Source organism: Falco biarmicus, chromosome 9 (genome assembly GCF_023638135.1).
Source record: "Falco biarmicus isolate bFalBia1 chromosome 9, bFalBia1.pri, whole genome shotgun sequence".
Classification (NCBI taxonomy): Eukaryota; Metazoa; Chordata; class Aves; order Falconiformes; family Falconidae; genus Falco; species Falco biarmicus.
Window position 1 is genome coordinate 7,181,479 of NC_079296.1, and position 23,918 is coordinate 7,205,396.

The window sequence follows — 23,918 nt, forward strand, 5'->3', positions numbered from 1 at the left end:
CGCTCCGTCAAACCCCGACCGGCCAGGAGCGAGGCCTGCGGCGGACAGAGGCTTGGCAGCACAGCCCCACCCGCCACGCCGAGCGGACAACCGGCACCGCAGCGCCCAACGCGGGAGGCACGAAGACCGGCCGCCCCCGCAGCCACCCCAGCCGGGCCTCGAACCCCTGACACCCAGAGCATGTCGCCACGGGGCGGGCGCTATCGACACCGCTCCCGCCCCTAGGGCTGCCTGCTGCTGGTTTGTTTTTGGTTTGTTTTTTTTTTCCCCTCCGACACTCCTGCCGCCCCCTTTTCCCTTTAAGGAACGCGGGAGGGCGGGCCGAGCAGGCCGGAGAGAAACACAAACAAGCGCGCGGCGCCGGGCCCCGCGCGCTCTGTGGCGTCATCGCGCGACGCGGCATGACACGTCGGCGGCGGCGGAACTGAGGCGGATGTTCCAAGATGGCGGCGGAGGGGGCTGGTGCTGCGGCCGTGAAGGGGGGCGGCGCCGCCCGCTGCTGAGGGGTCTCCGTCGGCGGGGAGCTGCCAGGTACCACGGGGCAGGACCGGGCGCCGCCGCAGCGTGAGGGGCGGCTGAGGGAAGGGGCTTGCGGCAGCCCGGAGGGCTGGGAATCCCGGCCGGGCTGCGTGAGGAGCGCAGGGCCTGAGGTGCGGGCCCCGGGGCTGGCGGCGGCCGGCGCTCCCCTCGGTGCGGCGGGGGCTGCCCCGTGCCGCCGTACTTCAGTGCGGGTGGGTCTCCGGGCGGCGGCTCCCGGGGCCGCCTGCCGCAGCGCAGGGAGGCCGTGGGTCGCTGGCGGCCCCGGGGCTCGGCCCCTGGCCCCGGTTGGGCCAGGTGGTGGTGCCGCAAGGAGGGGCGCGGCGGTGAGGGGCTGCGGCAGGCACCGGGCACTGCTGCCCAGGCGGCTTTCCCTGCAGAATTCGGGCAGGGTTTGGGATTTGGGTCGTTCTGGGTTGCCTCGGGTGCCACGGTGGGACAGGTGCACAAATAATATTTCATGGGGTGGGGGAAAGAGGGATCCTACAGTCATCATTATTACCTGGCACTCGTTATCGTGTATTTCTTTTGACAAGACACAATACTTGTCACAACTCAGGTTTTTTTCGAGTTGACAAGTGTCATAGGTCTGTGCTTTACTGGAGTAGCAACTGCTGCTGACTCAGTAGTGCAGTTGCCTGGAAGTGTTGGGACCTGCTGGTGTAATGGACTGGTAGGCAGTCTCCTTTACAAAACAAATGGAAATGTTTTGTGCTGCTTCTGTCTGTGAATCATGTTAAGCTCTGTGCTTTTGATTTCCTAAAGAGCTCTTTTCATAGAGCCATAGAATCATGGAACTGTTTGGGTCAGAAGGGACCTTAAAGATCACCCAGTTCCACCCCCCTGCCACAGGCAGGGTCACCTGCCACTAGACCAGGTTGCTCCCAGCCCCGTCCAACCTGGCCTGGAGCACTTCCAGGGATGGGGCATCCCCAGCTGCTCTGGGCAGCCTGTGCCAGCACCTCAGCACCCTCATGGTGGAGAATTTTGTCCTGATATCTAATCTAAATCTGCCCTCTTTCAGTTTAAAGTCATTCCCCCATGTCCTACAACTGTATTTTTACTGAATAACATTTGTAACTGTGGTTGCCATTTATGAGAAGGCCAGTAGGAAGCTATCAAGAGTACTAAAAATGTAGAATGTGTTCAACCTGAGTGTCATCCACATGTGTGCAGGTGTGCAACTGTCGACATAAAAAAAATCTGAAAAACTGGTGTCCCAGATACTGATTTTTTTTTTTTTTTTTTCCCAAAGCTGCAAATCTCATTTGCTAGCTATTCTTGTCTTTGGGATTGCAGCAGGGGTTTTTTTATTCACTTTGTTCTCATTGTTCAGAATCTGTGTATGTGAACATGTTATTTAGTCTTCGGTATGCGCACATGTGTGTGCCAACGTGTGTGTATATATAGGCATACATGAGAATTAACATTAGTACTCTGTAACCTGCTTTGTGGGCATACTTTTTCTTGTTTAAGCGTAATTTATATAGTTTATGTCCCTTGGAGATAGGATTAAATTATTTTCCCCAAAATAAATTATTCCTTCGTGCAGATAAATTTTCACAGGGGAGTTTAAAACTAATCATGGCTGTAGAGCTCATCAGGTGAAATTTATTGATGGCTTTGTCTAGAGGGTACTTTTAATCTTTTCTTTCCCTCTTTGGTAACATTTTCTTGGCATGTCTGGAAACACCTTCTGCAATTGTTATTTCTGGTGACTAATGTTTAGCAGGCTGCTCTGCATTATCTGTTAATAAACCTGTTGAAAGTTAAGAATTTCTAGGCTAGATAAGTAGGGATGGATTGTTGTTAACTTACATAGTTATTTATCATTTATAAATTTCTTGAAATCAGCATTTCTGTTAACACTGGATTGGGGGCAGGGAGGGTTGGTATCACAGAGTTGATATCTTCTGTTTAAATGACCTGATATGGGCATGTTCATTTTATTTGTACTTACTTCTTCAAATCGTGCATGCTTTTACTACTGTGTCCAGTCTGTTAATATTAACTTTCCTTCTGTAAGGGATCTGATACCCTCCTATTGAACTTCTGTAGTGCAACATTAGAGATCCTGCTATGGGAATGGCAAGCCAGTGCTTCAGAGTACAACACTATGCTTATTTTAATTAGCTAATTACTTGTAGTTACAAAAATGTGTTAAAGTTCTGGGATTTTTTTTTCTCTGCGTACATCTGATAAGACACTGTAAGGCGTGAAGGCCACATTAGAAATTTGGAGGTGCATATTTAAGTTGTGAAAAGAGTTGGCTTTTGTACTCAACTGTATTTCAGAAACAACTTTTCTATTAAGAACAGAACTATTGGGTAGGTATCAACACTTTCCAGGAGGTAACTGTCTTGGCAGACTTTTTAATTAGCTTCTTTTCCTCCCCACTTAGCAGTATGTTGCCTAAACCTACTAGTTTATTTGGAGGGGAGAGAGGGGTTTTTACAGTTAGGTTAATACAGTAAAGAACATGATGAACAGTAAATGGGGATGTCCAGAACAGCCTGAGATTTCCTAAGCATGTTGGAACTGAGGTGGGTGTTTTAGGCAGGGTTTCCTGGTGACATGGCTGGCAGTAAGCATGGCTGGCTAGAAAACTTTCACCTCGGTGTTGTAGTAGGAGAAAAGATTATGAAGCACTGAAACCTTTTTGTAAGCATTCCTTGATAGAAGTTCAACAGCAACTTGAGTTTTAAAAAGAATGTTGAAGACAAACGCAAGTAATGCATGAAACTAAGGAGGCTTTCTATTTAATGCTGTTCTATTGAATTCGGTTTCTGGTTTTCTTTCACATTTTAACAAAACACAAATTTTAACAAATTTACAAAGCCTTAGCTTAAGATATGGCTGTGAAATAAATGAATACGGGGGAGAAGTTGAGAGGCGGTGTCTCTGTTGGCTGGTACCTCAGGCCCTCTAAACGTAGGACTGTTGAGTTCTGCAGTGATGAGTAGACAGGATTTTTCCCTAGGGTAAGTTGTACTGATGTCTGATAAAGTCTGTGTAGTTCATGCTGTCATACCAGTCAATTGGAATTTTTTAGTTCTAAATCTTTATGAAGTACATGTAGTCACACAGTGGTCACTCAATATGTATTTTTGCTAACCAGAAATCAGAAGTGTTTCTCATTTGAATTTCTGTATAGCTATTAAAATTTTGGCTTGATTACAAACATCTGAAACTTCTGGCTTCCCATTTTGTTAATCTTACTGACAAGATGCTGAATCTTGAAAAAAACCCCAACCTACACAAAACACAAACAACAAAAAAAACACCTTACAAATTGCACAGCTTTTGTCTGTCTTTTATAAACAGAATTGCATCTGGTATGAAACAATTTCTGTGGGCATTTAACTTTGCATTATATAAATGATGTTTGTTGTGTATTACTAGAAACCAAGACTATCACGTTGTTGGTAAAGCTTCACAGAGCTGAACTGGGCAAGTACTGAAGAACTCCAGTTTTGCCAGCTTCCCTTCTCCCCAGATTGTTAAGGGGTGATAAAATTGAAAAAATAAGTGTTCCTGATTAATTTACTGAACTTCCTGTGTATTCCTGTGTTTGGAGTTCTTGCTGGCAGAGTTGGAATACTTCTGTGCCTGTCATTTCCACCCTGAAATACAGCTATAACTCTGATACTGTGCCAAAGTCCCACTAGTGTTAAAGTGAGAAAAATGATTAATTGAAAGATAGGGGCAGTTGATTATCTTTTATATTCTCAAATGCAGTTTTACTATTGTGCAGCATTCATCTAGAGGAGAGAAAATTTGTGATGAAAACCCAGTTGCCTTTCTCAAAACAAATAACACTAATGTCCTACACAATGTTTTCTTTATTAAAACAAAAATGGACTGTGTTCTGTTCAGGGGAATAAGATCTCATGAATTCTTTTTTGAGGTGCTTCTCATCTTACCTGTAAAAAGGTCCATTCACACTGAGCAGCAGCGCAACAGAACTGAAGATCTTCTCTAGTAGAATTAGTTACGTAGTAATTTGTCAACTCCTTACAATTAGATTGAACTTGCCATAGTGTTTGCAGGTTCTGTTGCGGGCTGACTGCTGCTGTGCCTTGTCTATGATGCATGCTTCTGCTTAAAACAATTTTGGGGAAATATATCAGTATAATTCCATCAGTGCTTTAATGGTCTGAGATTTTAACATTTGTGCAAGACTGAACTGGGTTTAATTACTCAGAGCTATTTGTTAATACGGTTGTTAAATAATGTGCATTGTTACCACACAGCATTAAGCTTCATTAATACTGGATTTGGATTTAGAAATACAATGTTATGTATAAGTTTTTTATACATTCTGGAGAAAAGAGATTTTCCACTTCAAATTATTAGAGTAATTTTGTTTCTAAACTAAAAATTAAGTGCTGCATGTATTGTGAGAAAGGAAACTGACTTGTCATCTGTTTTGCCTTAACAGGTTGGGAGAAGGAATCTCTCTACTGCATCCACTACTAGTTTGTCGACTAGCATCTGACCCTGCTAGAAGGCCATCATGCAGCAGCCTCCACAGACTGTTCCAGCAGGAGCTGCAGCTCCACCTCCTGCAGGCATTGCTCGGAACATGTACTGGAGAAACAGCTCACTCAGTAAACGAGCAAATGCAACAGCTGCTCCAGTGCAGCCTGTGACAGACCCTTTTGCATTTGGCAGACAAACTCCACAGGGTTCCCCTTTAGATAATCCATCCAAGGGCAATGCATTGGTTATGCAAAGTTCTTCCCCAGCAGTGTTTCCGCAGCCAGCCATTATCCATACTTCACCATCACATGCAGGGGACAATCCTCATGGACTGCATACGTCTTTATCAGCTCCTGTATCTCAACCAGGAATAAATACCAGTACGTTTTCTAACGTTCCAATTCCTTCACTGTCCCCAGGATATATTATAAATAGTACCACAGAAGCGCATCCAAATGCAGATCTTGGACTCTGTGGGCCTGCAGTACCATTACATTATAATACAGGAGCGGCAGTTGAAAATTCTTTCAGTGTGCATCCTGGAATGGTGTCTGCATCAAACAAACCTGGAGGTAGACAAGATGTTGGTAGAGACCCAAATGATGTTCCTTCAGGACCCAATCCAACGGCACTCTTCCCTCCACCTCCTCAGCAGCCTATGTCTCAGTGGAGGCCTGTTCAAAGTAACCTGCAGTCTCCAGTTCGAAATTTTGTGCCCTACCCTGAGCCGTCTTCTCAGATTGACGTTCATAACGTTTCTCAGTCCTCTGTTAGTACTTCTCATCCTCCTCTACAGGCAAATTTACAACAAGTTCCTGTACACCAAGGTATTCCACAAAATACCACGCAAGCGCCTTTATCCATTGGTTGTGAAAAGAATGGGAAAAATGGCTCTGCAAATAGCAGTCATCACATGAATAGCATCCAGCCTGGAAATGTGTTTAGGCAGAATACAGAAATGACTAACACTTGGTTAAGTCAACCATACCAGGAACAATTTTGCCCACAGCCACCATTGCAAGATTCCAGTTTTGTCATTCCCACAGCTCAGGAAAATAACCCCCAAAACCAGTCTCCAGATATGCCTGAAACATCGAATAGACCTGTTCCCGCAGATCGAGATTCAGGAACTCTTTCCATGTTTTTCAAAGGGGATGAGGCAGAAAATGAAGAAATACTTTCATCTGAAAAAAATTACGTAGTTGAGAAAACAGAGTTTGATGCTTGTCAGCCACATTCGGCATCCTTGTATCACCAGCCAATGCATCCTCAGCGGGTTGCAACTAATGTTCTCTCTCAGGCGCAGATTGGTACAGGTTCAGCCAGTGAGATGGTGCAAAAAGGAATGGATGCCCAGTACTTTTCTAAAATTGTAAGTCAGCAGGAGACGCAGGCCGCTAAGCACTCTATGTTTGTTAGTGATGACAAGGCATGTATAGGTGACCCATCTGGGAATGGTGGCTCACAGTATGAAAACGTTGAGAACCTGGAGTGCATTCAGAATCAAGAAGTGCTGCCAAGTGAACCACAAAATGCTTCATCCCCTGGTGCTGGTCCTGATCTGTACAGATACGGTTCCTTTCCAGGTCAGATGCTTCCAAAGAATGCTGTTGTGAGCCATACTGAAGGAGGACCAAATTTGGAGGCACCCGATTCGTTACCTCATCCTGTCCGACCAGATAGTGTATCTTCAAACTATAGCAACATTAGCCATAGGAGCGCTTCAAGCTCAGCAAGACCTCAAGAGCAAGTCGGTACGTTTATTCAGCAAGAAAGTGGGAAGCCTGATGAAGAATCTTCTGCTGGCTTCTTTAAACAGATTGACTCTTCTCCGTTGGGAGGTGATTCAAGTGAGCTAAACCTGGGCAAGAGCTACCATGGTAATCTATCCCAGCCTCCAACTCCAAGTCCTCCTAAGCCCACAGGAGTATTTCAGACAAGTGCAAATAGTTCTTTTGAACCCGTGAGGTCCCATGGAGTTGGTATAAAACCTGCGGAGATTGACCAAGCAAAGATGGTGGTTGAATTAAGAGAGAACCACTCAAACCAAAAGAATATCAAGAAGAATACAGCTGTGCCGGCTGCATCCCCAGGCAATCTTGAACAGCCACCAGATAACCTGGAAACTATTTTCATGCCTCAGGTACACCCACTGCCTCTTGCAGTCACTGGTGAAGCTGGAAATATGTTGCACTCGGGACCTGTTACGGAAAACATACAATCAATATCCGAGAGAAGGTCCTCAACAAGAGCTCAGGGAGCAGTTAAAAAGTGTGATAGCCCAGCAACAACTTTGTGGGCTCATAATGAGTTACCTAATTTTGGGGGAAATGTTCTTCTAGCTCCTGCTGCTCCTGCAGTGTATGTACCTGCCAAACAAACTGTAGAAGTCATTCAGCCACCAGAAGAAGGCCTGTCTAATCAGCAGCCAAGTAAACCAGGGACTATTGCTGTTCAGCTTTCCCAAGATAGACATATACCTTCTGAGAATCTTGAGAATCCTCCCAAAATGGGAGAAGAGGAGGCACTTCAGTCTCAGGCAAGTTCTGGTTATGCAAGTTTGTTGTCTTCTCCACCTACAGAGTCTTTGCAGAATCAACCTATCCTGATTGCTCAGCCTAATCAAAGTTATAACTTGGCTCAGCCAATTAATTTTTCTATTTCTCTGTCTAATCAGCTAAGCAGCAATGAAAACAATCAGCCAATGAAGGACTGTGGGGTTGGGGACAAGCCTGCGATGGGTCCTCAGACTTCACATGCTGGTGGGATCATTTCTGGCGAAAACGTGCCATTACCTGTCATGCAAGTTGGATCTCTGTTAGTTAATGCACTTCCAAATACTAATCTGTTAAAACATAATGTATTACAAAGCCCTGTTAATTCCTCTGATACTGCTTCTAATCAGCCGGCAAATTTGCTTATGAAAACTCCACTTAATTTGGCTCCAGAAGGGCAAAAGAATGTTAATATGGAAGGGTTTATTCCTGAATTTGCTAGCAAGCCGGGGTCTAGCTCATCCATTTCACCTGGGACAAATATTGCTGGTGCAAGTCCACTAATCCCCCCTGTTAATTCTGTAATACAGGCTAATAATTCTGCAAATCATTCAAATAGCAAAGAAGAAGTTGCTGGAGTGCTCGACTTCACAGTGTCACGGACGTTGGAGAAAAGCAGTGCAAGTAATTCTGTGCAGGTGCATAATCAGTCGCTTTCTGGTGGTCCAGTATATCCTCAACAGTCAGCTGGTAGTAGTGCTGGTCAGATGCATCCTGAGATGCATGACAAACAACATTTCTATCAACAGGTGACAAAAGATGTACAGCATCAAGCTGTATCAGACAGAGCTGTACAGGGAGCATTGCCATCTCAACCACAAATGCAAGCAGCTCAGATGCAGCAACCAGCATCTTCTGGGCAGTCCTCAGTTCCTTCAAACTACCAGGTGGTCGCAGGGACTAAAGCAGTGCAGGCATCACAGCAGCATGAGAACCAGGTGCTGAGTAACCATCCCCAACCTGTGGGTCCCCAAGAGGCAGATTCGGTGCAGCTGACAACAAGATATGATCAGACAAGTCCTGATAAGCAGCCAGCATCTGGACAGCTGTCGGGTGCTCCAGCTTCCACAGCCCCTTCTACCACCGTCAGTCAGTCAGTCATGCCAAATGTGCAACAAGACCTGCAGCGTCCATCCCTGCCTCAGACTCCTCAGGATGCCTTTGGTCCACCCCAGAACCCTTACTACTACTACAGACATCCTTACGACGCTTATCAGCCTCCATATCCGCCACCTTATCCTCCTGCAGACCCCAGAACAGCAGCTCATCTTTATTACATGGTAAATTTTTATTTCTCCCTTCCTCCCCCCTCAGTATGTATTGGGAATTTTCATCTTTGAATTAAGAATGTAAACCATTGTGCCAGGATCGCTTAGTATAGCATTCACATTAAGTATTTAATTGTCAGGAAAATCCAGATAGGAATAACAAAACTTACATTACAAAGTTTATAAAAAGTTAAAGTAGTTGCTAATACCGATTCCAGTTGGCAAAGATATCAACTGACAGCAATTTATTTGGTTCTTTGGAAAAAGCTGGCAGTTATAACTGTCTTAGCTGCCCAGATGTTCAAATTTGATTCCCATCTGTTGCCTGAATTACTGACAGCATGGTTGCAGAGCGGTCAGACTGCTTTTAGTGCAGGCATAATGTTTTTTTTTCTTAAGTTTAGGATATTAATAGACTTGAATATAACTTGTCACAACAGGTATCAAAAGCTATACTGTAGTCCATTGATCTGCATCTCTTCAGGTGTCACAGTTGCGTGTGTGGTGATTTCTTTGTTTTTAAAGGTTTATTCCTGCAGGTGGGAAACCTCTTATCTTACATGCCAATCTCTTTTTCTAGGAGGATAGCTATGGACAGTATGACCCACGGTACAGCACTGGTTATATGGAACCTGGGAGCTATCGCTATTCTGAGCCTGAACGTCCTAGTTCCAGAGCCAGTCACTGCTCTGACAGGCCACCTTCTAGGTATGTAATTCTTAAATTGAGTAAAGATCTGGTACATCCTGAAGCAGTGAGTATAACGATGCCTGTTGCAGTTTTATAGCATAAGCTGCAGTGAGGAAGTTCAAAAACTCAGTGTGCTGCCCTAGGAATGGACCATATCAAATGCCATGTCTAAAAGGATATGATTCCACAGTCTTTTCTGTTGCTAAGCCTTATTACCCCTTTCATTCAGATCTCTGGGTGGTTGTTGGCATTTCTGCCAGGCAGGAAGTCATCGCAATGGACTTGGTGCTGAGATTAGCTCTTTTTTATGTGTGCTGTGAAAGAGCAGTGTAGGCCATGGGTTTGTTAATACGTGTTTAGTTTATGGCTAGCACTTAAAACAGTGGCCCTAGTTTGGTTAATAAATGGCACGTTGGTCTGTGATTTGCCTTGCAAGCCTAGCAGTATGAGTGGCCTGCTGATGTATGTTTGTTATGTGTATATATGATGTATATTGTATATATGGTGTTTCAGGTGTTCAGAGGAGAGCGCTGGTGAATCAGGTGAAAACATCCTGGTGCTGTGTCAGATTATTTTGTCTGATGATTACTTCAGATGTGTGGATAAGCTTTCTCACAAAACTCCCAAACTGTGGTCCATGTAGCAGAGGTGCTGTGTGGGCATGTTTTGCCCGCTGACTTCACTACAGATTTTGATGCAGGTGGCATGTGAATTAGGAAAACTTAAAAGCCCTGGTCTGGCTGGTTATATGAAATAATAAATTTGAGAGGAGAGCAATACATTCAGATGCTACTTGCAAATGCTAAATAAAAAGCAGAAATGGAATCTCTAGTATTTCTCAAGCAAGAAGCAGCAAATTACCTTCCAGGGATTACTACTTTCTGATGATTATTGCATAACTGTTTTGTATGAACTTCAAATTAATGACAGAATGTTAATGTTGCATTATATAGTGGGTGGTTTTGCAGGTTTTTGAGAGACAACTTTTCTGGAAATGAGGAAATCCTTTGTAGCATTTGTCTGGTTTTGTTGGTATCTTCAAATCTTGATTTCAAATCTTCAAATATTTTGATTACCACCTCCAGAAGATTATAGGTGTGTATTGGCCTTGGAGTGCACATGTAGCTACAGCCATTGTTTTGATAACTTTTATCATCATCTTAAGTAAATCTGTGCACTGTGAGATCTTGTAATGAGATAACAGCCTTTAGCAGCACTTCCCCTGGTGTGTACTCTTCTTGTGTACTATTTTTATAAGAGGCTGAAATTCCTGTAGGTGGTATTGGGCAGATCAAAGCCTGTTAGAAGTAGCTCTATCGGTGTTTGTGTGCCATGACAGTGCAGTCAGATGTGGACTGTGGTATGGTATTGCAGGGCAACGGAGCCAAAGAGTGGCAAAGTCAGCGTGATAATGTGTCTGAAATTTGCCCTTAATGTACCAGTGTTGATGCTGCAGCTTTGTAAACGCTGTTTGGGGAGGGGAAGGGAACATCTTTCTGAAGGAGTCTGAGAAGACTGGTTGGGTGGATAAACCTGATGTGATAAGATCACATCTCTGCAGAGGTGGGTGCTGTGTTAACGAACTTCCCACACGTTCCAGGGTGGAGCATCACTTGACTTGCTTGGCTACTTTGGAGTTTGCACTATCAGTTGTATGATCAGTTGTAGAGGAGCGTGAAGGTTCCCAGCATTCCACACTGGCATTAAACATCTTTACCTCCTGTAGGTGTATGTGTATATCTATGTGTGTTTGTGAGTGTATACACGTGTGTAGATATAAACGTACATGTATATACATATATGCGTACATATGTATATGTAGACATGTACATTTTTCACCTAACATTCATCTTCTGCCTTTTTTCAGAAATTGTGGGATGGTGTCCTAAAAATGGCATATAATAAAGGCTCATGACTTTTCAAGTGACGGCCACATCTTTCTTTTTCCATCAGACGTACTCTAATTATCTTTTGTAACTGCACTGACTCTTACTTTGATGTGTTTTAGTCAGGTTCTTGCACTTGTTCTGTTCATTTGGAGAATTGCTATTCTAACACGGGCTCTGTAAATGAGTATTTTCTTCTATTCAGTCCTCTCTATTTGCTCAAATAAAAAGCAAGGCTTTCCTACACGCTACTGTCTGTCCAAGCCTATTGAGAAGGCTAATAACCCAGAAGATGCCTGGAATTAGTTGTGTAGTGGTGTGCTGTGTTACAATTACATCTCAATGCTCTCATTTATTTGTCAAAGTATTAAATGTATGGATGTGCTAACGCTACAAAACGTTGCTGAATCTACTGAAAAGCAAGATTGAGAAACAGACTGAGTGCAGAATGAAAATAAAACATTGGGATTATGGTAGTGCTAACCATCATGTTAGTATTCTGTGTGCTTGCCAGCCACAGATTTGCATCAGCTCCAAGTCAAACAAGGTGGTGCGATACTGAGTTCTTTGGCCAGGTCGCCAAAGGAAAGTGTAGTCCATTTTGGTTCTGTTTCTTTTCCAACTGTATTTAATGCTGGTGACAGATGCCACAGTGGCAGCCCTGGAGACTGAAACTTTCTGTTCAGAATTATCTGTGAGAGTGCTAGTTCGTGTCCTGACCCATTTTCATGACCTCTTCTCCAGACTGTAGTCCTCTTTTCGTCACCGTAAGATGTATAGCAAAGCACCATTAAAGTTGAGGGAGCAATTATTTCATTACTTGCTAAGTTACTGACTTCTCTGTTGAGACAGTTCAAAGGATGCTAATTATAGCAGCGATTTTTGTGATTAATTGTCTGTAAGTAATTAAACTTATCACCGAAGCACTTTACAAAAATCACTTACTTGTGGTGTAAGGGCTGACAGCTTTTTATGGCCCACAACAATTTAGTGATATATTGGTTTTTAAAGTCTTTATGATTCCTTGATTTCCTGTAAATGCGTTATTTTAAATATGAAACTCTACCTAATCAGTTATGGCTTACAATTCTTCATATCTCCTGTTGACTTTAGAAGAGATTGAAGGACGAATAATAACTTTTACCTGTGCGCTTTCTTTCAGACAAGGCTATACTGAAGATTATTATGCAAAAAGTGGATGGAGTGATTATTATCCAGGCTATTACTCAAACTCATATGATTATGGAGGTAAGGTGTCAAAATGAACTCTGAATTTTTTATAGAAAAATGCAGATTTAAACAAAAATTTATGGGGAGGGGAAACTTTAAGATAAGAGAATTATTATGCTTTTTCATATTAATAAAACTTTTATCCTTTCCACAACCAGCAAGAATAAAATTGCACTTGCTGAAAATTGATCTTTGGGCCTATTTCAGTTCGTAATACCATTCTTGTATGTTTTTTATTTAGTAGCAGTAGTAAGTAGAAAATAGATTGATTTTTTGTCCTCACTACCAGCCTTCGTTTTGCCTTTCCATTGTGAAAGCACACCATTGAAGTCTACAGAATAGTTTTCTTCAATGTGCTGCAAACACACTCACTGGGGTGCATCCTTGGTGTGTAACTTGCAGGCAGACCTCTAAAGCAGATTTTAGGTGGATGTAAACTGAAATTGACTGATGAGTAGAGTTTGGTTTTGTCCATAATTATCTGAGTGCTCACAGAGACATACTGGTGTTTGTAATCTGAAGAAAATAGCTTGTATAGTGCCTGGGAGGATTTTAAGCAACATCTGTCCACATCCTGAGACATGACGCTCTGAAGACCGATCACAAAGATTCTGTTAATGTTTTTTGAGTTATTACCATGTTATGATCAAGTTTTAAAGTTGTTAGAAAAGATCTATCTGTCTGATGGTAAACACTGTCTCTTCAAGTGTATCTAGCTAGCTATAATCATGTTTCTCTGAAAGGTGTGAAATCTGTTTTTAGGGGTGGGTGTTTGTTTTGGTGTTTTGTTTTTTTTTAACTAAAAATGAGTGGACATATTTATGTAGCTTTAGGTACATTATTTTGGTTTTGCTATGTGCTTCAGGACCAAATCAGCATGTAGTTAAAGAGAAAGGAGTAGAAAAAGGTTATAGGCAACGGCTTCCAACACCTAAACCATTTCTTTCTGTTCTCCGAAGATCCAAGTCGCTGGGAACGTTACTCATCAGCTTATGACCCCAGATACAGAGATCCTAGAAGTTATGGTCAGAGGTATTGGTATGATGCTGAACACAACCCTTACCAGAAGAGAGAAGCATATCCATATGGCAACAGGTTTGTCCATTCCATCCATATTCTCTCAGTGCCCATTCTAGACCTAGGGTAGCACACAGCCTAGGCACTGACGACAGTCAGAGAACTAGTGTGTATGTCTGAGTCAAGGTGGAGGATCTGGTATTCATTTCTTCAGGGCTGAGTCCCTCGTAGTTAAATGTGTCATCAGAAAATTAAGTTATGGTAGTAAGTGTTAAGGCAAAGGCTGAGGCTTTGCTTGTGCCCTAATAGAAATGCTCTATATTTGCTGAAGATCTGCCCCAAAGCCTTCAAAATATATGAACTGTTGTGACAGTTATATCAAGCATCAGAATTCCAGGGTATCACGCAGCTTTGTAAGTAAAATCCTCTCAATACTCTCTAGGAATGTAGGTGCATCCTGTAACAGACTACTGAAATGCAGTATTACACGTATTTCACAGATACATGTCGCTAGTCCTTTCTGTAGCTTTAATGTAGGTCATTGAGGAAAAACGGATAAGCTGTCATGTCACTCGTAAGAAAAGGATTTAAGGTAGTAGGACTTGTTTTCAGAAGAGGTGAACATTCTGTGGGTTTTCCCAGAACAGTCTCTTGAGTATGATGTTGGTCTTGATCTTGAATATTCTGGATAAACTTCTTAAAGAAACATCAGTTTGTTTTCTGTAATGAAAATCTCAGTCTAGGGAATAATCTAAAAGCCCTTCTGAAGTTAGGTACAACTCTCTTCTTGACTGATAAGCAGTGAAGTCACTTTCCTCAGGGATATGGGTGGCTATGTTCATTTTTTCTTTGTATGTTTCTTTGTTCAGACATGACCAATATGAAGATAACTGGAGATACGATCCTCGTTTTACTGGAAGTTTTGATGATGAATCTGAGCCCCATAGAGACCCCTATGGTGATGAATTTGACAGGCGCAGCGTCCACAGTGAGCATTCTGGTCATAGTCTCCGTAGCTCCCGCAGTGTTCACAGTCACCAGAGTAGTTTCAGCTCTCGCTCTCAACAAGTGAGTTTCAAATGGTCACATCAAGTACTCTTTTCAGTTGAGTTGGGGCTTTCTCGATTTTGGGGGGTGGGTGAAGCATTAGAAATACAGAAATATTTCTGGGTTTAGCTTGAAAACTTTTATTCTGTAAGTTAAGGCTGTTTTGTAATATAGTTTTGAACTTAATATTTATCACAGTTGTCAAGAGAACTTTAACCAAAATCAGCACTCAGCTGTGCAAGTTGCCACACACAGAGAAATGGAAAATTTCCTCTACTGAATCCATTTACTGTTTGTGAGAACTTTGCCCTTACTGTGCTTGGCTGTAGTTGATAATGTGTCTGGCTTTGTGTTATGTTGTTTTTCTCATCACACGCATGAATGCTATTACTGAACTTGGGATCTGTTAAAAGACTAACTCCATATTTGTATGATGCTATTTTGACTTTAAAAGCAAAACCCAAACCTAACTGATCACTCATCTATTTATGCCATAAGTACAAATACCCGAAGAACACAGAGAATATTTGAGCTATTTTTGAGGCACAGTCTTTGCTAGTGGAATGTCATTTTAGCTGTAGTCTCATGTGTTGGTTCATCATGTTACTTGGAAGTTTAGGTGTTTTTTCAGCCTGAATTCAGATTCATTTAGTAATATTGAAAGTAGTACTGGAGATTATTTAGGCATCCATCATTTTAATCAGTTGAGATTTTCTGTCAAAGTGTTACAGCAGAGGTGAATGTTGGTTCTGATCCATAGTTGCTGATACAGAACCTGCAGCGCATTCTGTGATGTTATTCTTCACACAGGCACATAGACATTCTGTTGTGAGAGAACTGAACATACATGGATGTGAACAGGTCAAATGGTAGTAAAAACGCTAAGTGAGAATGTTGAGATACTAATTATCTTCTGTAGCCCATTGCTGCAGGTGTCTTGCAGGGTAGCTTTTTCAAATGCAGTGGTGTAGTAAGCCTGGTTTACGAATGGTGTAAAGGATTTCAGCTGGGTGGGAGAATGCTTACAGTCTTGAGTCGTGCTTGCAGTATTGCTTGCTTTGTGTAACTTCATGCTCTCTGCTAACAATTACTAATATGATCTATTCAGAGCCAGCTGTATAGAAGTAATCATGATCTAATGGCTAATACATATGAAACTACTGCGCAGGGAGTGTTGCTCCACACAGATTACCCATATGGTGGATATGCTGCTAACTTTGATGGACAACAGCCTTTTACAGGTTATGGCTACCCGACTGAAACTGGATGGTCAGCTGTAGAACAAGGTATTGGCACCCTTGGGGAAGGAGGAGGGAAGGCACTGTGCTTGTGAGGTTGTCTGCCAGTAGTAGTTTGCACTTATGTTAATATTTGTAGTGTATGAGTTGCCTTTCTTGTATTCATTGAGCATGTTAACAGGAAAAAAAATGCTGGTTTACAGTGTATGTGCACGTGAACAAAGTCTTGTTTCCTTTTCAATTAAGGATAACTTACTTGCTGAAACCTGGGTATATGACAAAACAGTAGCAGCTAGACAGTGTTTGCTATGAAGTACTGCATTACTTCTATTTGTAAATGTCTTTTTAGGTAGATTTTTAACTGTGCTGCTTGTGCTTCAGGGGGAATGATTAAAGCTTAACTTAAACTTCAGATTTTTCCATAGTTTTTTTTCTTGTCCTTGTTTCTCTGGAAAAAGTTTTTTCCGGAGTATGTTGAAGTAGATTAGATCTTTGAAGATGTGCCGTATATCTGTACAGAGATCACAGAAATGTGTCTTGATATGAACAATCAAAGCCCCTGCATAGAAAAAATAAGTGGATTTTGAAGTTTTATAGTCTAGTTTTGTTCTTATTGCAAATCTTCAGAAAATCTTTGGGACTATAATGGAGCAGATCAATTGTAGCTTATAAAGTTTAGCTAAATTGAATGGCAGGGTTTTTTCTACTAGTACTTCAGGATTACTGAATTGGATAAATACCATCAGCAAGTTCACTTAGTTGCAAGACAGGGTACTTGTTCTTACTTTAGCTTTTCTTCCCATTTCAGCACCTTTAAGGCCCTCAACACCTGAGAAATTTTCAGTGCCTCATATCTGCGCAAGGTTTGGTCCTGGGGGCTTCCTAATAAAAGTGCTGCCAAACCTGCCTTCAGAAGGACAGCCAGCTCTGGTTGAAATACACAGTATGGAGGTAAAGTTTAAAAGAAAAAAGGGAGGTGGTGGTGGAATACAGGTCTGCCTTTTGGAAAGGGAGTGGGGAACTTGGGTCTATAGCTTCCTGACTTTTTTTAGTATGTGAACACGTAGTTCTTTTATCTGTTTGGGCTGTAACCATAAGAAAAACAGTAACTTGAAAAATTCTTTTCCTCTGAGAGATGAGGTAATCATGATCAGATCATCTAGCTCCTTATTTGTTCAGGTAAAATCCTTACATCCTAGAAGAGCTGGGAGTTGTGCTGGTTTATTTCTCTGTATTGTGGGTCATAGGGACAACACTGTCCTCATACATTCTCTGCAGGGCTGAGGATTGTGTGTCATCTAGATGGACTGGGGATTGACTGGGGATTAAATATCATGGGTATATTTTCATTCTTCTTGTGCAAAGAAATGCAATACTCAGTTTATGTAAAATATATGGAAGGATGGGTTTACGTGATGAGGGTAGAATTCATTGTTAAAGTATCACTGTAAGGGAGTAGAGTTGTACAAAAGTACTAAAACAGCATCATGAAAATTATTGGACTTGGCAGTGTTAGGTTTATGGTTGGACTCAATGTTCTTAAATGTCTTTTCCAGCCTAAGTGATTCTATGATTTGATTCTATGATTAAGGAGATATGAAGAAGATCTTTGTATTTTGCTACGGAATGACTTCCATGTAAAGGAGATTTCGTAATTTATTATCCTTGTGCAAACTGCAAGTTATCATATGTGTATTAAGAGCAATAGGCTTGATTACACTATGGGTTATGTTCAGGTCTGGGGTTTTATTGTTAAAAAGAAAAATTCATAATTATAAGAATTTCTTACGGATTCTCTTTGTTTTTTAGACTATGTTACAACATTCCCCAGAGCAAGAAGAGATGAGAGCATTTCCCGGTCCTCTTGCTAAGTATGTTCTTACAGATTTCAGAAATAACTTCAATGCATTCAGAATCCATTTCATCATTGTCCGCAAATTACAGGATTTAAACTAATTGAAAATATTTGTGACTTTTCACATGCTTAAATAATACATAAGCTTTAAATTTGTTCGTCATAGTAATCACAATAACGATCTGAATGTTAACATTTGTCTCATTAAAAACTTTCTTCTTTTTTTTTTTTTTCAGGGATGACACCCATAAAGTAGATGTTATTAATTTTGCACAAAATAAAGCTTCACAGTGCTTTAAGAATGATAATCTAATTGACAAAGAGTCTGCAAGTCTGCTTTGGGACTTTATTGTACTGTTGTGCAGGCAGAATGGGGTATGTCTCACTGCTTGAATGTTTATCTATCCTAAAATATTTTATAGGCAAAGTGGTATTTATGTAAAAGACAGTAATAAAGTTACTTACCTTGGAACAGTGCACAGATTGATGGAACAGGTAAACTGGTCACTTGTCCTGAGGTGCTGAGAGGTGCTGATACTCACATGTTGTTGTTGAGGTGATAAATAAAATGAAGGCAATGTTGAAGTAAGAGTAATTTTTTTTCTTTTTTCTCTACATGTGTAGACGGTTGTGGGAACAGACCTGGCTGAGCTTTTGCTCCGAGATCATAAAACAGTGTGGCTTCCTGGAAAGTCACCAAATGAAGCAAATTTGATTGATTTCACTAATGAGGCTTTGGAACAAGTGGAAGAGGAATCTGGTGAAGCCCAGCTCTCATTTCTCACCGATAGTCTTATAACCACAATTGACAGTCTTGAGAAAGAGACAGAGAGATTTAGGGAGTTACTGCTTTATGGCCGCAAGAAGGTGAATGCGTATACTGTTGTTCCAAATACTGCATGCATCTTATTTTGTTTACTTACTTTTCACAAATCTTAAAGCTCTAGGTGTCAGTTAAAATAATTTTTGCAGCTTGCAGTGCATATGATGTTTCATGGCACTGCCCTACAATGATATGGAAGAACGTTATGCCCTACAGTTTATAATATAAAACAAAATTATATTCATGTGTTAGCATTTGATCTAAACAAATACTTTTTCTTTCAGTCACAAAGTACTACTGTAAAACAATCATTGTTGATCTGAATAGTATGTTAAGCTGTTTCCAGGAAACTAATTTTTATATTAATTAGGATGCTTTGGAGTCTGCGATGAAGCATGGTTTATGGGGTCATGCTCTGCTACTTGCCAGCAAAATGGACAGCAGAACACATGCAAGAGTTATGACCAGGTACTGTTTTCCTTGTTGATTAGTACAATATGACTACCTATTCTGCTAGAGGTAGAGATTTGGTGCTCAGAAATCTTAATGTCAAAAGCCTGAGTTATCCTTAGTAGCTCATGCAAGAATTATGCTTTCATTTTACCTGTATATTCAGTTGTTCTCTGTTACTTTTTATTCTGGGGCCTTCTGGCCATAAATCTGAGAAGTTATTCTATGCCACTCATTCTGTTTAAGAGGTGTTTGAACAGTGTCATATGTGGCCTTGCTTGACAGGTGCTGTTAGTCAGGCTTTTAAAAAACTGTGCAAAAAACCAGCTGCCAACTTTGTTAAAGCCAGGTAGCTCTGTCGTACCCTTCGTTCTCCTTGCCTTGAAGAAGTAGATGTGTTTGTGCACGCTTTGTCTGCAGACAGAAAAACTTTCAGCTTCCTGAGCTTGTGAAATCACGTACCAAGTCTCCTCGGCTGGCTTGGGAAGAACCCTGAGATTTTTCCTGGCTTGGACTACCTTGTGTCAGAGTGGCAGATCCAGTTAACTAGTAACATTTTGCTTTTGAACATTATCCACTGGGCAATTGCTTAATTCAGTGTAGTATTTGCAAACAGCACTTCCTTCCCTTAAACTAAGCTAGATTAACTACCACTGAGTGTTTGAGTACATCTTATCTGCTTACCCCATGTTTTTGCTTTGTTTTTCTGTATAATGTCTCCGTAGATTTGCCAACAGTCTCCCAATTAATGACCCTCTGCAGACTGTTTACCAGCTCATGTCTGGAAGGATGCCAGCTGCATCCACGGTAAGATGCGAGTGTGAGCTGCAGTTGAGACTAAAGAGGTACTGCAGTTGAGTAGTGTAGTTGACAACAGTAATATTTCCATGTGCTTTTCCTAGAATGTCAGATAAGTTGTTTTGGTCCTTTTTAGGTTGAAACACCCATGCAGAGCTCCAGTCACTGATTTGACTAAGTAATTCTTCTCATTTTAGTGCTGTGGAGATGAGAAATGGGGAGACTGGAGGCCTCATCTAGCAATGGTGTTATCCAACTTGACCAATAATGTGGACTTGGAATCCAGGACCATTGCTACCATGGGAGACGCTCTTGGTAACTCTTGGGGAATGAACAGGGTGATGATGACTGAAGGAAAAGCTTTCTGAAAGCTTTAGTTACTCAGCCTTTTTTTTTTTTTTTTTTTTTTTTTTTTTTTAAACAAGCTATTGCTGTGTGAAATGTAAAGTGGAACAGTTTTATATGGCTGTGTCTCTGTTGTGAAGGTGTTTGAATGCAAAGCCAAAACAATATGGGACACTGAACTTACAGTGTGCACCCAAGAGGAAATATCCTGAGTTCTGTCACATATTTCTCTACAGCTTCTAAAGGCCTGCTGGATGCTGCTCACTTTTGTTACCTTATGGCCCAAGTTGGTTTTGGAGTTTACACAAGGAAGACAACAAAGCTTGTCCTAATTGGATCAAATCATAGGTTTGCCTTTTTTTTTTTAACACAACTTTTTAGATGAAAAAATGAAAGCTTAATGGCTTGACAGACTGTGTTGCACTGCTGCCCTTACCATCACTAGCCACAGCTGGTTTTGAGATAAATATTTGATGCCCTGTCCTTGTTCGAGGAGAAGTTACTGAGTGTCTTAAGAGTGATGTTTCTGACTTCATTTCTGATTGATGGATCTGTATTTATTGTCAGCATATATAATCTCAATGTTAAATAATTTTTTTCCTCTCCCGTTTCTGAATAGTTTGCCATTTTTTAAGTTTGCCACTAATGAAGCCATTCAAAGAACAGAAGCTTATGAATATGCACAGTCGCTAGGAAGTCAGCCTGGCTGTTTGCCCAATTTCCAGGTGAAGAGCTGTTTGTTTCAGGTTTGGGGGGGGGGGGGGGGGGTTGGCAAGTTTTATGTGAGGCTTTCATCTCTCATGTTCTGTATTCAGCATAGCAAATATTTTATCCATTGTAACGTGAAATATTAATGGATAATGTAGTGCAAGATAGCTTTTTTCCTCTTGTCAGTTAAATCTACTTTTCACATTTTTCATAGATGTATTCTGAACTTCTGAATTTTAAGTTTTGTTGTCATTGTAACTCTATATTCCTAAAGAAAAATCCAGGAGAATTTGCTGGTACTGGCTGTTAGACAAATAGATAACTTCCATTGGGTACACTGGGTGGAAGAGCAGAACTGAATGCTTTTTCCCTATTTTTCTTTTCCTGCCTAGTATAGATGTGATAATGGGATATCTGAGCTTTCAGCTGAAGTGAGAGATTGCCTTTCATTTGATACTTCTACAAATGTTCTGATCACTTAGTTTATTTCACCTCCTTGCATTCCATAGGTTTTCAAATTCATCTATGCTTGCCGACTAGCTGAAATGGGACTTGCTGCTCAGGCTTTCCATTATTGTGAAGTCATTTCTAGAACTGTCCTTAAAGATCCACATTACTATTCACCTGTACTTATTGGGCAGCTAATCCAGGTAACATAAGGAAGAGTGAAGTATTTGTGGCTTCATATTGTAAGTGATAACCTGTGGTTAAAGTTGCATTTTGTTGTCTGGTTAACCTAAACTTTACAATGATTCGGTTTTTTAGATGTCATCACAACTACGCCTGTTTGACCCACAGATAAAAGAAAAACCAGAACAGGAATCTTTTATTGAACCTTCATGGTTAGTAACGCTTCGACATGTGGATGGACAGATCAAGGTACAGAATGTACTATTCAACATGAAGTATTCTCTTTTAAGGATTAGTGTAAATCCAATTTTTTAAATGGTTTTGCTTATACTGCTAATCACAGAAACATATTAAGTGACCTTATGGATGTATTCATGTTGTGAAGTGCAAGTGTTATGATTTAAACCAAGTGGATTTACCACACTTCAGTGCCCTAAGATTTAATGCCAAATAGTTAAAGGGTAGTGTACGTTATGAGACAGGCGTTTTTTAGTACCATAATGCAAGGGGAATTGCAAGGCTTATTGGGTTGTAATAACTCCTGCTGTAAGCAGATGTTCTGCTTGCCAGGAAAAAAAACGTTGTGTTTGAATTAGTCTAACTAGTTCATAACAGAGTGGAAATAATTGCCATTTATTTAGAGATCTGTTAGAAATTTGAACCTTGAGCTAATTAACTAAGCTTCCATTTGAAAAACATCCAACCAAAACTTCCCAAGAAAACTTCAATTGATTTGTTGAACTTGGCCTGCAAATGGCTGACGGCTCCATTTTTTTTGACTAAACGCTAAAAAAACCCCTGTGTGCTGTTTTCACTCTTTAAGTTTTCCTTTGCTGTATGTTCCCTTGGTTATGAACTGAATGTCTGGTACAGTTAATAAGATCTTGCTTTTTTGTGCAGGAGGGTGCAATAGCTTATAACACAGACAGATCCACCCCACCACCATATGCATGTAGTACACCAAGCTCTGAATTAGACCATGCTAGTCAATGTGATGGAGCAGGAGTTGGCCGTGACATGGGTCCAGGTGCTGAAAATGCATTGTTAGCATCCTTATTACCCAATATGGCTCAACAGATGCAAAGTGTGCAGCTGATGCCTTCAGGTTAGTGTTTCATATCCTTCTTCGTGACAGAGAGAAAATAAACTTTCCAGGTTTCTGGTATAAGAAGCTACTTAAGAGGGTGGTAGAAACAGTGAGATTTCACTTCTGCATTATATCATTTTATTTGTAGGGTAAAAGGTTCATATACTAGAATTTCTTTTTAGTTATAACTTCTAATTTCTTTTTTTTTGTGCGCTGCAGTACCTCAGGCTGCCCTTGATGGGTCAGCTGCTATGATTCCTCCTGGTGACCAGGAAGCTGTCCGAAGTGTCCCTTTCTATTCAGTGGCTTCTCAGCCTATTGGTCCAGGACCTGGCTTTGCACCTCCAGGATTTTCAAATCCATATGGAAATGAACCATCACCCCTGTATTTAGGGTCAGCACTACCACCAGGAGGACCACCACAAGAAATTGAACCACGGTCAGAAGAGCAGATAAACCCAGAAACAGGTCTGGGATCTTAAACAGCTTTCCTTCCTTATAAGGGGAAAGAAGTATTTTGAGGGAAAGTGCAAAATATCTCAATATTTAGCAAATAGTAAGTCAAGTCTTGGGTAATGAAATTTAAACCATGTAATGGCACAGAAACATCTGTGCAAAGTTACAGTGTTTATCCTGCTTATTTGGCTTTAAATTAAAAGAGAGGTCAGACTTGGCAGTTCATGGTTTCGACCCTAACAGGTAATCGCTGAGTGCACAGGGGCTGGCAGTTCTGTTTGCAGGGTCTGTGATTGGAGCCTCTGAGCATCAGTGTCTGGGACGCAATAAGTTCTGATTCTGTGACAGGAGAACCTAACACATGAGACAGCAGGCATACACAAGTTTGGCAGAGCTCTGTTAGAGATGTGAAGAACCTTTTAGTGCTCCATACAGATGGTTGCATCTCTCAGCCTGCTCTAACCTGTGTTTAGAACTAATGTAATACCCATGCAGAAGGGAAAAAAAGAATCCTAGAAACTGCAGTTCATGGTCTTTAAAAGACCAGGTTCTTTCTGTCACAAAACTCCTAACTAGTGAAAGCTGTTGTGTTGTGTTGTTGTGGGATTTGGGGACGCTTTGGTTTTGGTGGGTTTTTTTCATTGTTGTTGTGTGTCTGTCTCATCCCGTCCTCCTCACTAACATAATCTAATTTGTTTTTTAAGGAACACAGAGAATTGCCCGGGAGTCTCCTTCACAAAGCTCTTTCCCTGAACAAAGGGAAGAGGATTTCTATGGCAGAATGGCTAGCATGGTATCTTTATTTCATACATCTTT

General features: G+C 41.3%; 1 protein-coding gene across 7 annotated transcripts in view; it reads left to right on the forward strand.

Moving 5' to 3' along the window:
• Window positions 1–272: 272 nt before the first annotated feature.
• Window positions 273–23,918, forward strand: part of SEC16A (SEC16 homolog A, endoplasmic reticulum export factor) — a 31,653-nt gene continuing 8,007 nt past the window's right edge. For 2 of the 7 annotated variants that reach the window (XM_056351078.1, XM_056351079.1), the window contains exons 1-21: window positions 273–531; window positions 4,979–8,854; window positions 9,423–9,550; window positions 12,581–12,666; window positions 13,608–13,743; window positions 14,535–14,733; window positions 15,821–15,998; window positions 16,759–16,901; window positions 17,760–17,821; window positions 18,042–18,180; window positions 18,430–18,672; window positions 18,999–19,096; window positions 19,804–19,885; window positions 20,074–20,191; window positions 20,458–20,569; window positions 20,841–20,946; window positions 21,439–21,579; window positions 21,695–21,808; window positions 22,460–22,664; window positions 22,866–23,114; window positions 23,807–23,895. In XM_056351078.1, coding sequence (XP_056207053.1) covers window positions 5,054–8,854; window positions 9,423–9,550; window positions 12,581–12,666; window positions 13,608–13,743; window positions 14,535–14,733; window positions 15,821–15,998; window positions 16,759–16,901; window positions 17,760–17,821; window positions 18,042–18,180; window positions 18,430–18,672; window positions 18,999–19,096; window positions 19,804–19,885; window positions 20,074–20,191; window positions 20,458–20,569; window positions 20,841–20,946; window positions 21,439–21,579; window positions 21,695–21,808; window positions 22,460–22,664; window positions 22,866–23,114; window positions 23,807–23,895 — 6,429 coding nt within the window. In that variant the 5' untranslated portion in view covers window positions 273–531; window positions 4,979–5,053. The remainder of the gene's footprint in view (window positions 532–4,978; window positions 8,855–9,422; window positions 9,551–12,580; window positions 12,667–13,607; window positions 13,744–14,534; window positions 14,734–15,820; window positions 15,999–16,758; window positions 16,902–17,759; window positions 17,822–18,041; window positions 18,181–18,429; window positions 18,673–18,998; window positions 19,097–19,803; window positions 19,886–20,073; window positions 20,192–20,457; window positions 20,570–20,840; window positions 20,947–21,438; window positions 21,580–21,694; window positions 21,809–22,459; window positions 22,665–22,865; window positions 23,115–23,806; window positions 23,896–23,918) is intronic. The other 5 variants (XM_056351083.1, XM_056351084.1, XM_056351081.1 and 2 more) reach the window with 5 other exon arrangements.